The sequence below is a fragment of the Sprattus sprattus genome (genome assembly GCF_963457725.1).
Source record: "Sprattus sprattus genome assembly, chromosome: 7".
Taxonomy (NCBI): Eukaryota; Metazoa; Chordata; class Actinopteri; order Clupeiformes; family Clupeidae; genus Sprattus; species Sprattus sprattus.
In genome coordinates, this window is record NC_137926.1 from 33,947,174 (window position 1) to 33,961,637 (window position 14,464).

General features: G+C 41.5%; 1 protein-coding gene across 1 annotated transcript in view; it reads left to right on the plus strand.

Moving 5' to 3' along the window:
- The window catches only part of ap3b2 (adaptor related protein complex 3 subunit beta 2), a gene marked incomplete at both ends in the record, with an annotated part of 33,776 nt that overhangs the window by 14,441 nt on the left and 4,871 nt on the right, over positions 1 to 14,464 (plus strand). Inside the window, 18 exons of the mRNA XM_080841658.1 lie at positions 133 to 315; positions 2,319 to 2,498; positions 2,645 to 2,742; positions 3,868 to 3,922; positions 4,597 to 4,668; positions 4,767 to 4,829; positions 4,928 to 5,060; positions 5,152 to 5,261; positions 5,620 to 5,796; positions 6,097 to 6,283; positions 6,460 to 6,578; positions 7,347 to 7,406; positions 8,401 to 8,439; positions 8,879 to 8,993; positions 9,472 to 9,649; positions 9,740 to 9,896; positions 11,535 to 11,619; positions 11,720 to 11,826. Of these exons, the coding sequence (XP_080697784.1) occupies positions 133 to 315; positions 2,319 to 2,498; positions 2,645 to 2,742; positions 3,868 to 3,922; positions 4,597 to 4,668; positions 4,767 to 4,829; positions 4,928 to 5,060; positions 5,152 to 5,261; positions 5,620 to 5,796; positions 6,097 to 6,283; positions 6,460 to 6,578; positions 7,347 to 7,406; positions 8,401 to 8,439; positions 8,879 to 8,993; positions 9,472 to 9,649; positions 9,740 to 9,896; positions 11,535 to 11,619; positions 11,720 to 11,826 (2,118 nt within the window). The remainder of the gene's footprint in view (positions 1 to 132; positions 316 to 2,318; positions 2,499 to 2,644; positions 2,743 to 3,867; positions 3,923 to 4,596; positions 4,669 to 4,766; positions 4,830 to 4,927; positions 5,061 to 5,151; positions 5,262 to 5,619; positions 5,797 to 6,096; positions 6,284 to 6,459; positions 6,579 to 7,346; positions 7,407 to 8,400; positions 8,440 to 8,878; positions 8,994 to 9,471; positions 9,650 to 9,739; positions 9,897 to 11,534; positions 11,620 to 11,719; positions 11,827 to 14,464) is intronic.

Below are 14,464 nucleotides of genomic sequence, written 5' to 3' on the forward strand. Positions count from 1 at the left end.
TCATCATAAAATCAACACCACATAAAAATTAATTATGCTTTTTGGACTTAGTGACCAAGTGAAGTGTGTTTTACGTTTGTCTCTTTTTTGACTTGAGACATAGTAAAGTGTGTTTTACATTTGTCTCTGCAGCTGGTGGCTGGAAGTGTAGTGATGGCCTTTGAGGAGGTGTGTCCAGAGCGCATCGACTTGATCCATAAAAACTATCGTAAACTGTGTAACCTGCTGATTGATGTGGAGGAGTGGGGCCAGGTCGTCATCATCAACATGCTCACCCGATATGCTAGGACTCAATTCCTCAACCCTAACATCAATGTAAGTATATTGATATTAGTTCATGCAATTTTGTGTTTGTTAAAATCATATAAAGTGAGTACAAGAATGTTGTTTTCATATATGCTGATGCTGTCACCTGAGAAAGTCAAATATCCATATAAGATATGGCACAAGCTGTGAATACAAGTGCTTAACTCCTGTGTTATTAGTTCTGAAGTGCTAAACCCCTCTGTTACTAGGACTAAAGTGGTACAGATAGATAGATGTATAGATAGATAGAGTACGTTATTTATCCCCAAAGGGGATTTCATTGTTGCAGCTGCAATTCACATAAATGACAAAACACAGTTGCCTGGGATTTGTTTTATATCTGGGGGCATTTAGCTTAGCTAGATTCACAGGCTTGCAAGTTTATTGCGCGCTTCAACTAACCACTAACCCAGCGGGCTGCACGCCACGTTCTAACTACTGACTGGCTAACCTAGACGCTAGCTCCCTCCAAAGTATCTCCCTCCCCAAAAGTCTGTCTGTCTTTTTTTTTTTCAATCCCTGTTTCGAAATAAAACCCCATTCACACTTTACATACTCCACATATAACAAATATGCCTTTCATGCTGACAGTCAATTTTGATGTCCTTGATAGTTTTATTGGAAATCTGGAAAAGATGCAGTAGTATTTAAATTGAAACATACTTCCTCTGTACTGAATCCACATCCATTATGTGATTTTTCATTTAAAACAGTTTTCGCCTGATCAATCTGGACTCAATACACCATAATAACAAAGCATTGGAAATTAGTATAATATGACCTCTTTAAAGTAAGATATTGCAGATTAGTTGTAAAATGTGCATTTGTGCATTGTCACTCAGAGGGGGAGTGTGCTCTCCCAGCACAGAGGGTATTTATTGTAGATGGCTGCTGAGTTGGGCAGAAGTAACTTCCTGTAACAGTCCTTATTGCAGAGGAGATGAAGGAGACCCCTACTGAAGAGCAGTGTTGTTGTTAGCTGAAGGAGACCCCTACAGAATAGCAGTGTTGTTGTTAGCTGAAGGAGACCTCTACTGAAGAGCAGTGTTGTTGTTAGCTGAAGGAGACCCCTACTGAAGAGCAGTGTTGTTGTTAGCTGAAGGAGACCCCTACTGAAGAGCAGTGTTGTTGTTAGCTGAAGGAGACCTCTACTGAAGAGCAGTGTTGTTGTTAGCTGAAGGAGACTCCTACAGAATAGCAGTGTTGCTGTTAGCTGAAGGAGACCCCTACTGAAGAGCAGTGTTGTTGTTAGCTGAAGGAGACCTCTACTGAAGAGCAGTGTTGTTGTTAGCTGAAGGAGACCCCTACTGAAGAGCAGTGTTGTTGTTAGCTGAAGGAGACCCCTACTGAAGAGCAGTGTTGTTGTTAGCTGAAGGAGACCTCTACTGAAGAGCAGTGTTGTTGTTAGCTTAAGGAGACTCCTACAGAATAGCAGTGTTGCTGTTAGCTGAAGGAGACCCCTACTGAAGAGCAGTGTTGCTGTTAGCTGAAGGAGACCCCTACTGAAGAGCAGTGTTGTTGTTAGCTGAAGGAGACCTCTACTGAAGAGCAGTGTTGTTGTTAGCTGAAGGAGACTCCTACAGAATAGCAGTGTTGTGTGTTGTTGTTAGCTGAAGGAGACTCCTACAGAATAGCAGTGTTGTTGTTAGTGTTAGTGTCCATTATTGAGCAGCTTGTACAGCATACTTCTCTCCAGAACCAACTTTAAATCAAAGTGGCTTTAAACATCTATGGTTTAACCTCTTTGGTTTTAACCCTATATGGTTTTGCAACTGATTGCCAAAAGCTCCAGGGGTTTGCAAATATCGCAAGTCAAGGAAGCTGTTGGATAAAGTCTTGAGGAAGCACCTTTTTTGTTGTGTTAAGGAATGTTTGTGTGTGTGTGTGTGTGTGTGTGTGTGTGTGTGTGTGTGTGTGTGTGTGTGTGTGTGTGTGTGTGTGTGTGTGTGTGTGTGTGTGTGTGTGTGTGTGTGTGTGTGTGTGTGTGTGTTTTGTTGTCTCTCTTGCCATAGGAGTGTCTTCTGGAGGAAGGAGGGGAGAAGGCTTTTTATGGTTCTGATGAGGATGAAGAGGCGAAGGAAGAAAATGCTGAAATTTCTACAATGGCCAAAAGAAAGCCCTATGTCATGGACCCTGACCACAGGCTTCTACTGAGGAACACTAAACCGCTCCTGCAGAGTCGGAATGCAGCTGTAGGTTTTCTTACATCAACTGCTAGCATTGGATTACAAGAAACATGTAACTGGAAAAATGGAAATATGTGTCAAACATTTCTTGCACAGCACAAAATAATGTTTTCCTTGTTCCTGTCTAATTCATTGTCATTTATTTTGTTCAGGTTGTAATGGCTGTGGCCCAGCTCTATTTCCACCTGGCCCCAAAAGCCGAGGTTGGTGTGATCGCGAAAGCTCTCGTTCGGCTCATGAGAAGCCACAGGTTAGTTGTCCAAGAAACCTAAAGTCAAATCATTTAAAGTGGTGCAACTGGCATCTGAACAATCAATATTCAAAAAATGAGTAAGAACAGAAGTACGTTTTAGACATGACAGAAATTGTAACGGGTTTGCCCACCGTTCATGGCTGGGTGCAATAACCAAGTTTGATATTGTTATCAAGAGGTAGAATTTACAGTACATTTCACAATTATTTAACCCTCATATCTCACATAGAGGTCAGTTTAATGAAAAAATATAATTATAATGTTCACAATGGAAAATCAAATTTTCTCAAAAAGCATAATTTCATGTAACGTAACATAAAAAATAGGTCATCCTCTATTCAAAACTGTTATCAATTGTTTTGAAGCCATTTTATAAAGTCATTCCAGTCATTCCATTTATAAAGTTGTTAAAACATAATGTTTGACTGTGATTGGCTGGTCAACACTAACAACAACACGCGTCTTCGCCCAAAAATCAGTAACTATTTTCTAAACTCAATTGCATCAAGGTCAAAATGATTCCTGGAGAACATAGACCTTGTGAAGCTGGGTTTTCATCCAACTCTTTCAAATTTGAACAGCATTCATGAAAAGCGGTCAGATTCTGTTCAAGGAAATTTGAGTCTGTGTGTGTTTTCATCAGCTGTGGAGCGGAAGAGACAGTGTGGTGTGGCTGTTTTGCGGGGAGATTCTGTCTTACCATTTATAGACATATTTTTGTCATACTTCTGTTTACAGAATAATTTTTTGTTGGCAGTGTTTAAGCCTCATGTAATTTAAAATGTACTGAAAAATGATCAGTGACTGTGAAAGTATGGACCTCATGAGCTTATTTCACAAGTGAAGTAACCAGAAGGAAGCTCAGCATGGGCACATGTTAAACCCCATATGGGTAAATGGGTTCTGGGCATACACGTACCATACTCTGTGTGTTATGCATGCTCCGGCTCCATACTGCACTGACTGCCTTCAATGTGACCATATGGCACCTCTCAGTTTGATGGATTGCTTTATAATATGCCACCCATACGGTTTACAGTCGTTGGTCTAAACTTTATAAATGTTAAGATGGTCCCGAATATGCATTTGTAATTATATCTGTTGCTCTCTATTTTATCACAGTGAAGTCCAGTATGTTGTCTTACAAAATGTGGCCACCATGTCTATCAAACGAAGGGCAAGTATTCACATTCTCCACCTAGTCTGTGTCATGAAGAGTATGAAATATTTGAACACAACAAAGATGAGAACAATAAATGTTCAGGACACACTGCTAAGTGTGTTTCAGTTTCTTTCATAAAAGCTTACCATAGCAACGTAACCTTACAGTAAGACAGGTTGAAACTATTTTGACTGAGGGTCCAGAGATTGCCTTCTGTATTAGTGTGGCCAAATTTCACCATCTTCATTAATTCCCCAATGGGTCCACACATTTGCAAGGCTTGATTGGGCTAAGGAGGTAGAGGCCCCTGAACAAGGCCCCTAAAGCCAACAGTAGGAAGAGGCCCCTGAACAAGGCCCCCAAAGGACTGATTTGAAGTTGTGTCTGATTTAGTCACAATAGCCTCAGTGATTTTGAAATGTTTCAGACCTTTCTGACCCATAATGTTGTATTTTGGTGCACTGAGATATAAGACCTTTCCGAGCTATAATCTTGTATTAGGGTGCACTGAGATATTTGAAGGGGAAATCCTGACTTCCTATTGTCTTCAAATTTAGCCCCTAGAAAATTTGAATTGATATGATTGACATAAAGTTAATGAATTGGACATGTTTCATGTTTGGCCTAGTAAAATGCACGAGGATAGGGGTGGCCTGTAATGGTTTCTGTTGGTTCCATTGTTCCTCTAGGGGATGTTTGAACCATACCTTAAGAGTTTCTACATACGATCTACAGACCCAACCCAGATCAAAGTCCTTAAGGTACAGGTTATGAATCTTTTCCATCATAGTAAAGCTCTTATGCTTTTCCCCTCACTAAAGAGTAACAAATCCATCATGATGTGTCAATGTCTTCACAGCTTGAGGTTTTAACTAATTTGGCAAGCGATACCAATATTTCAACAATCCTCCGAGAATTTCAGGTAACTACATGACCTGATCAATTTAAGAAGTAAAATTCATACACACACAAAATATACTTACCTAAACGAATGCATGTTTTTTTCTGTTTGAAATGTAGACTTATATTAAAAGTATGGACAAAGATTTTGTTGCTGCCACAATCCAAGCCATTGGCCGCTGTGCCACAAATATCGGCGAGGTCCGGGATACATGTCTGAATGGATTAGTCCAATTACTCTCCAACCGTGATGGTTAGTGTACCTTTTGCAGTAAATGGGTCTTATAACACCCCCACAAAAGAATTCTGGAGTTAACACTGAGCTTTGATGTGTGATATTTCAGAGCTGGTGGTGGCAGAATCAGTGGTGGTGATCAAGAAGCTCCTCCAGATGCAGCCAGAGCAGCATAGTGAGATTATTAAGCATATGGCTAAACTCACAGACAACATTCAGGTAAGGTTGTCCAACCTGCTCAGATATACAACTGTGCCTCCCAGAAGACTGCTGCAGCAGAGTGTGTTCCCCCTGTGGCACGAGCTAGCATCTTGTGTCTAATAGAGTGTGCTTCTATGTGTGTAAGTCCCCATGGCACGAGCTAGCATCTTGTGGCTAATAGAGTGTGCTTCTCTGTGTGTAGGTCCCCATGGCACGAGCTGGCATCTTGAGGCTAATAGAGTGTGCTTCTCTGTGTGTAGGTCCCCATGGCATGAGCTAGCATCTTGTGGCTAAAAGAGTGTGCTTCTCTGTGTGTAGGTCCCCATGGCACGAGCTAGCATATTGTGGCTAATAGAGTGTGCTTCTCTGTGTGTAGGTCCCCATGGCACGAGCTAGCATCTTGTGGCTAATTGGAGAGTACTGTGAGCATGTGCCTAAGATCGCTCCTGATGTCCTGAGGAAGATGGCTAAGACATTCACTAATGAAGAAGACATCGTCAAGCTACAGATAATCAATCTGGCAGCCAAACTATACCTTACTAACTCAAAACAGGTGAGCCGTTACCATTCCCATGCTTATTCCATGACATATATGCATACAGAGATCAATAATAATAATAATGTGTAATTAAGTAATGGTCATACAGTCTGTCTAAACTGACAATATGTCTAATTTAGTAAATAATGAGTAAATAATGTCCTAATTATTATCACATATTGCATCCAAAGGGGAGAGTTACTGTATCAACCTTTCCCAATACACCGTGAGACTCCCTTTGTGTTATGTGGTCTTGCATTAAGTTTGATATAAAATTACCCATTTCATAATTTCTTTGTTTCCTGCTACCTGTAGACTAAACTGCTTACTCAGTATGTCCTCAACCTGGCGAAGTATGACCAAAACTATGACATTCGTGACCGAGCTCGATTCATCCGCCAACTTATTGTGCCCATGGAGAAGGGTGGTGCCCTTAACAAGTATGCTAAGAAGCTGTTCCTTGCCTTGAAACCCGCTCCTGTCTTGGAGTCTCCATTTAAAGGTAAAGAGGTCGATAAGACACTGTTTACAAAAACACACCAATGACAACCAAGAACATATCATGAATTGAATGACAGAATTTCAAAGGCTGACTTGATATTGCATTAGTGTACTCCAATACTCTATAGGTATTCGTATTTCCTTCATTGTTTTAAACCTTTTGTTTATTTTCTGCAGACCGGGACCATTTCCAGCTGGGCTCCCTGTCCCATCTGCTGAACGCCAAGACCGGGGGATACCAGGAGTTACCTGACTGGCCTGAAGTTGCCCCCGACCCATCTGTGCGCAACGTGGAGGTGAAGGATTCTGTGCGTGAAGTGGAAAAGAGTAACAGACCCAATAGGCCCCTATTCGAAGGCCTGGGGGTGCTGCTATTGCAGAAGGACTGGACCGCAGAGGGGCCTGCTGCTAACCCCCACACAGACCATCTTATGCCATCACCTTTTCTCTCTTTATTGGCTTCAAATCTGCTTTATGCCCAATGCCCCTAATTTGATATAGTTTTACTTTGTCACAGCTATATAGACAACCTGCAAAACATTCATGTACTCATTCTATCCAATCAGACATTATATGCCCACTTTATTCATTGACTCAAAACAGCCCAGGAGAATAAGAGTTTGGTTTGGTTCTGAAAGAAACATGGCTGAAGTTTATTTCATCCCATTTCATAATCCTCTGCTGTCTGTCCTCTGCAGAGCAGCACTCACGAATCCACAAGCCGATCATGTGACTTGTGATAGAACTACAAACCCTCCTTGAAGAATGTTACCACATAAATGTACATTTTTATGAAAGCAAGGTTAAAGGAGCATGTTTAGGCCCATCACTCATGTGTCATTTCTTAGTTTGATCATGTCAAGCATCTGAATCAAATCAAGTTTGACTTGATTTGATCACTGGCTCATTTTTTGTTAGTGTTTCATGTTCCTCTGTGGTTAATGTTGTGTTTGTTATTCATAGCAGTGGAAGAGGTGCGTCTGAGGTGACGGGTGTATTTGTCTTCCTCCAGTTTGTCCTCCTATGTTCTCTGACCGCCTTTCCCTCTGTGCCTCGCTCTGCAGCTAGAGGAAGTCTTTACCACCAGTGAGGGGCGAATCGGCCTGCTAGGAGACTGGAGAGAGGTGCAACTGGGAGTGCAGTGTGTTCTCTTTGCTCTGCTCTGTCCAGCTCTCTTTTAAGCCAATCTGTCAATTGCAGAGACTGAGCTCAGTTTTAAGTGGCACTCTCTTAAAATAGGACAATATCCGAATATGTTTCCTACACAGTGATCCTAATTTGAGATTTTGCTGTCGATCATAAGAAACCCTTTTAATTTCAGATCCATTTGAATCCAAAACATTCTAATCTGAAGCAAAACTCTTAATGTGGCAGCGTGCTCCCTGTTGATACGAACCGTTGGAATGGCAGCAGATGGAGGAGTATTTTAAAGTAGCTGAATTGCCATCAATTGTCAGGAAACCTATTTTCTGCCCTGACAATTGTTTGAAGGAGTAAGCAGATATCAAGCAGTGCATAGTTTTGGCAGTCTGGTGTTGAGGTACAATTAATGTATTCTATAAAATGGCATATGAATATACATATGTCATGAGCCACTGCCAGCTGTAAGTTATCCCTTGTGTGCTGTCCTCTCCCTTTAAGCTGATTCTGGAGACGGATCAAGCCTGCATTACGTTTGTTTAAGGCTGAAATGTTTCCAGAGTCAGCTTTTATATAGGGTGTGACCTTGTTTACGTGTTGAAACTGCTCCTTCAGGATTTGTCATTTCCAACTTTCTCCCATGTGACTGCAGGATCATTTACATGATGTTGTATGATCATGACAATGTTATAGACGCTGACACTACCCTTTGGGCTTAACGTTATATCCATACAATGAATGCATGTGTTTTAATAGCCATATATAATTCAATAAGAAATGCTGTGGTGACACAAAGTACACACTGGTAATGGTCAAAACAAGTTGAAGACAGTTGCTTTGTTATCCTGAGAGACATATTTATTTTAGAGGAGTGTTGATAGGCTGACTTGAATTCTTGTCTATTTCTGTCTTTTTTTACTTGATTCCACCATTCATCTCACCTTTCTTCACTACGTTCTTTTCTGTCTTGTCTGCCAGGTTATTAAGCTGCTTGAAAGAGTCACAACCTTAACCAGTGTGAGTCAGTTAGTGACCATAAGGCCATGTCTTTGCGCCTCAGTTGTGTTGGATCCACCCTAAGCTTCCTCTTCTACTATGGCAGTACTTGACCATGCCCATCTTATCAAACCTTTCACTCCTGGACTAGTTTCCTACTTGATTCCCTTTTCCCCCTTAAAACAATACAAATCCCTTAAGTCAGTCTCCTTGATTCTTTTAAAACACTGCATTATCAGTCTGTAATGTTATCTGTGTCAAAAGTGATTCACCTACATATTGAAGTTATGAGGAGGTCATGATGATGTCACCTCAGTGGAATTAATTTTCAGACTCATGGGTCAAAGTTGATTAAAATGGCCAATTGTGGGCAGATTGCAGAGTTCAATACATTTGTATTGCCATGCTTTGGCAACGCAGACTTGGGGTGTTTTTTACCCTGTGATTTGATCTCCTTTAGGTTCCTGAATGGACCAAGTGTAGCAGTCGTGACAAGAGGAAAGACAAGAAAGTGGAGAAGCCCTTCTACTCAGACTCTGATGGAGAGTCTGGCCAAACAGAATCAGCTGACAGTGGTAGGTAACCAGTGCTCATAGTTTGAGAGTGAAAAGGGCTGGTGGAAAAGGCATTGAAAATGAAAAATCCAGCAAAACCATCTTGCATGAGATTTTAGAGAATGGGCTTGACTCTTGACTGATTTGATTTGGCTGCACAAAATTTAAGTTTTATGCTGTGTTTTTCAATTATGTACTATTTCTATATAAATATATGCGAGTTCTGCCACTTTGACCCTGTTTTCACTAACAACCTAGAGCAGGCAGTGTCCATGGAGAATAAGCACCAGTCGTGGACAGAAGTTTGAGCCTTGAGCCTTACGGAGGAAACCTAATAATAATAAAAAAAAGATTGTACATTCAATGAAGGTGCATGGGTAACTGGGATTGGTTTTCCCCACGGGTGGCTGTTCCATCTCTTGCTAACTTAATCTACTGAGAACTTTTCCACTCTCATTGCTCACTCTGTGTTTCTGTGTTGAATCCCCTCTGGCTGCAGGATCCGACTCTGCCAGTGGATCAGAGAGCAGCAGCAGCAGCAGCGAGGAGAGTGGCTCAGGGTCCGAGTCAGAGGAGAGTGAGGAAGAGTCTGACTCTGAGGAAGAGGAGCAAAAAAAGAAGAGAAAGAAGATTGTGCAAAGAAAAATGAAGCCATCTGCTTCAGAGAGCGCAGCCAGGTCCTTCATTGAGTATTTAAATATCAGTGTTGTAATTGATGTAATACATTGGTAAGTAATGTTGATAAGGTAGGATTTTTTTTGCTACAGTGAGGAGAGCTGTGGAGAGGATGAGAAGATCCTGCAGAAGCCTAAAGAGATCCGATCTGAGTCTGATGAGGAGGAGAGCGAATCAGAGAGCAGTGAGTCAGAATCGGAGTCAGAGCAGGAGTCCGAGTCTGAGAAAGAGGTCAAGAAGAAGAAGAAGGTGAGAGCACAAAATATACTATACCTAACCAGAGAATACAACTGGGCAGGATTCAAAATATACTATACCTAACCAGAGAATACAACTGGGCAGGATTCAAAATATACTATACCTAACCAGAGAATACAACTGGGCAGGATTAAAAATATACTATACCTAACCACCAGAGAAAACAACTGGGCAGGATTAAATAAAACAGTCATTCAGTACATTCTGGATAACCTTCAAAGGGGTGGACTAATCTTAATTTGAACAATTTACCCAGTTGTGAATGGTCCTTTTTGGTTATCCAGAGTCAGTACATACAAAGATATTGCACTGACCTTTCTGTATACATACAAATAATCTACTTAATATAGCCACAGTCATGGTGGATGGTCATCATGGACTATGGTGGATGGTCATCATGGTCTATGGTGGATGGTCATCATGGACTATGGTGGATGGTCATCATGGTCTATGGTGGATGGTCATCTGCTCATGGTGGATGGTGGATGGTCTTCATGGTCTATGGTGGATGGTCATCATGGTCTATGGTGGAGGGTCATCATGGTCTATGGTGGATGGTCATCTGATCATGGTTTCTGGTGGATGGTCATTTGATCATGGTTTCTGGTGGATAGTCATCATGGTCTATGGTGGATGGTCATCATGGTTTATGGTGGATGGTCATCATGGTTTATGGTGGATGGTCATCATGGTTTATGGTGGATGGTCATCTGCTCATGGTCTTTGGTGGATGGTCAGTTGTACTCATGCTGCATTTGAGCTATTTTCCCAGTGAGCAGAAATGATCTGTCCCATTTATCAGAAGACTATGTCCTACAATATGCTATAAATTGGTGTAAAACAGTTCAGTGTCTTATACAAATTTATGTTATGAACATTAAATAGTTTCCAACACAGTGTTGCAAGTTCTCACACATGCCATGTTCCCCTCACAGGGCAGCCCTCATTGAACCCAAATGGCAAACAGTAGAGTGGACCCAGCATGGTCTACAGTGCAGTTGGCCAGTGTAGTAGTAGTAGTAGTAGTAGTAGTAGTAGTAGTAGTAGAGTGTGCTAGCCCCCATAAGACCTATAGAGGCCAATATGGATGGCCCTGGATGGTCTAATGGACCTCTGTGGGATTCCTTTGCATTTTACCTCAGGTAGTAGCTGACATCATCTGACTCCTACAGGCCACAGAGGTACATGCCGCTGAGAGCTCTGTATGGTCTCTAGTACCATGGGCCTGTGAAGGATTTCTGTGGGTTTACCCTCATAGACCACAGCCTTCAGAGGCCCCTGTAGGCGAGAGGCACTGAGAGCCCAGCATCTGGATCAATCCCACAGTGGGCTTCAGTAGTCCTCATGGGTCAGCCCAGAGGTAGCTTACAGAGCCAAGCATGAACTAAGCCAGAATGTGCCTGTGTGGGACCGATGACAGGGTTTCCACAGTGGCCTCCACACCACTGGAACATGCTATGGACCCAGGATAGGCACTGCTGTTTGGTTCATCTTTACAGCTAAAGAGAAAACTATATTTTTGGGTGTATTTCTTTTGGACGAGAGAGCCCACTTCTGCTCTAGCAGGATTTCAACATTATGATTGACTAAAGTGTAGAACAATAATATTTAATCAACACTCTTACACAGGTCTCTGTGCCCAACTTTCCCTCCAAACAAACCAAAAAAACAACTGTTGAAAAGAAGGAAATGTCTCTTCTTGATCTGGATGACTGTGAGTAAAAAATAAAACATTTTAGCAATATGAATTGCACTTAGTACAATCTGTATGAAATGATTAATATGTCCAACCGATGTCTTTTTCTTATCTCCAGTTGAACCTACCACATCTCAAGTTATTACAGTCAACAATGTTCTATCAAACAGCTTGGTGACAGACTTAGAAGGGTTATCATTGACTGATACCATGATGTCCTCAGCGGTAAGTGTAATTGAATTTAGCAGTCATCTTCCATTGTAGAATGCAGTTTTCTGTTAGGTATACAGTGGGGAAAATAAGTATTTGAACCCCTGCCGATTTTGCAAGTTTGGCCACTCGCAAAGAAATGTGTGATCTAGAATTGTAATGGTAGGTGTATTTTAACAGTGAGAAACAGAATATCAACAAAAAAATCCAGAAAACTGCATTTTTATAACATTTATGACTTAATTTGCATCTGATGCAAAAAAGAAGTATTTGAAACCCTAGCAAAACATGACTTAGTACTTGGTTGAATAACCCTTGTTGGCAAGCACAGACGTCAGACATTTCTTGTAGTTGGTCACCAGGTTTACACACATCTCAGGAGGGATTTTGCTCCACTCCTCTTTGCAGATCCCCTCAAAATCCTTAAGGTTGCGTTTCAATGGGAGGGAATGAGGGAATGAGGTTCAAGCCCAATATTCCACGTTACATGGCCCCATCCATAGTCCCCTCGATGCGGTGGAGTCGTCCTGTACCCTTGGCAGAGAAACATCCCAAAGCATAATATTTCCACCACCATACTTGACTGTGGGGATGGTGTCATATTCAGCATTCTTCCCCCTCCAAACGCAGCAAGTCTAGTTAATGCCAAAGAGCTTGATTTTAGTCTCATCTGAACACATCCTGTCTCCCAATCCTCCTTAGAATCATCCAAGTGTTCATTGGCAAACTTCAGATGGCCCTGTACATGTGCTTCCTTGAGCAGGGGGACCTTGCGAATGCTGCAGTACACCAAAGAACTACTGCATAGTGTGTTGCTAATGGTTTTCTTGGTGACTGTGGTCCGAGCTGCCTTGAGATCATTCACAAGCTCCCCCTGTGTAGTTCTGGGGTTATTCTGCACCTTTCGGATGATCACCGATACCGCATGAGGGGATATCTTGCATGGAGCCCCAGACCTAGAGCGGGTGACAGTTGTTTGGTGTTGCTTCCATTTATGAATAATCGCACCAATAGTTATCTGCTTCTCACCAAGCTGCTTGCCAATGGTTTTGTAGCCCATTCCAGCCTTGTGCAGGTCTTCAATCTTATCTCTGACGTCCTTGGACAACTCATTGGTCTTGCCCATGGTGGTGAGGTTGAAGGTGTGAAGTATGATTCTTTGGACAGGTTTCTTTTATGAGATCAGGTATACCTTGTTAGACCTAATGAGGACTAATCTGTGTGCTTCTTGGGCACATAACTGGCCATTGGGAGCCAGAATTCTTGCTGTTTGCTTGCAAATACTTATTTTTTGCATCAAATGCAAATAAAATCTTATAAAATGCAGTTTTCTGGATTTTTTTGTTGATATTTTGTTTCTCACTGTTAAAATACACCTACCATTACAATTCTAGATGACACATTTCTTTGCAAGTGGCCAAACTTGCGAAATCGGCAGTGGTTCAAATACTTATTTTCCCCACTGTATGTTTGGAAGTTGGAAGGTGGTCTGTTTTATTTTTACTAGGTGTTTATCAGATGTTTTTCAGGTGTTAGCCTAATCAACAAATACTACATTTATTAAGTGGTGGGCGAGGATTAAAAGTTGGGTCTAGGATGCACAAGGTGTAACATGGCCCTTTGAGTAAGCTATAGGCTTTAGAACATTGAAATTCCAATGAATAGCTAGATATGCATTTCCAGTGCTTGGAAACTAAATAAAAAGTGAAATTTAAAATAATACAAAGTAAACGGTAAAAATATTTCAAACTGGATTTAAGAATATTTAAAGATTAAGATTAAGGTTTTAGCAGCTTTTACCTTGAAAATAAAATGAGATTAGTTAGATACATAGATGAATTGATTGATTACATTTTTCAGTTAAAGTTTATTCATTTAAATAGACTGTCTCAAGGCACTTTATAGAGCCCTAGACCTGGACCCCCTTGAGCACATAGACACTTTATAGAGCCTTAGACCTGGACCCCCTTGAGCACATAAGCACTTTATAGAGCCCTAGATCTGGACCCCCTTGAGCACATAAGCACTTTATAGAGCCCTAGACCTGAACCCCCTTGAGCACATAAGCACTTTATAGAGCCTTAGACCTGAACTCCCTTGATCACATAAGCACTTTATAGAGCCCTAGACCTGAACTCCCTTGAGCACATAGGCACTCAGGTGGGCAGACAGGTCTGGTGGACAGACAGCAGCTGCATCCCACTGTGGGGTCAAGAGCATAAGGGGAATAAAGAGAGACAGACAGACAGAGAGACAGATACACTTATCCTAGGGGGTTATCCAAGTAGGGATCCTTGTAGATTGCCTTCATGCATATATGTATAAGTATCATATATGATGATGAGGAACAATGTTAGTTGAATGATTAATGGACAATGAACAGCAATTAGTGTTGGCAGGCAATTAGCCTGCTTTATGGAATAGAGCGGACAGATTAGTAAACATAGATTAGAACATTGCCCTTATTATCTTTATGGAATAGAGCGGACAGGTTAGTAAACATAGACAAGAACATTGCCCTTATTATCTTTATGGAAAAGAGCTGACAGATTAGTCAACATAGATACGAACATTGCCCTTATTATTTTTCCCTTCCCTCATGCCCCTCCCCCCTCTCTTTTTCTTTCTTTCTACCCGGCTGGCCCCAAGTACA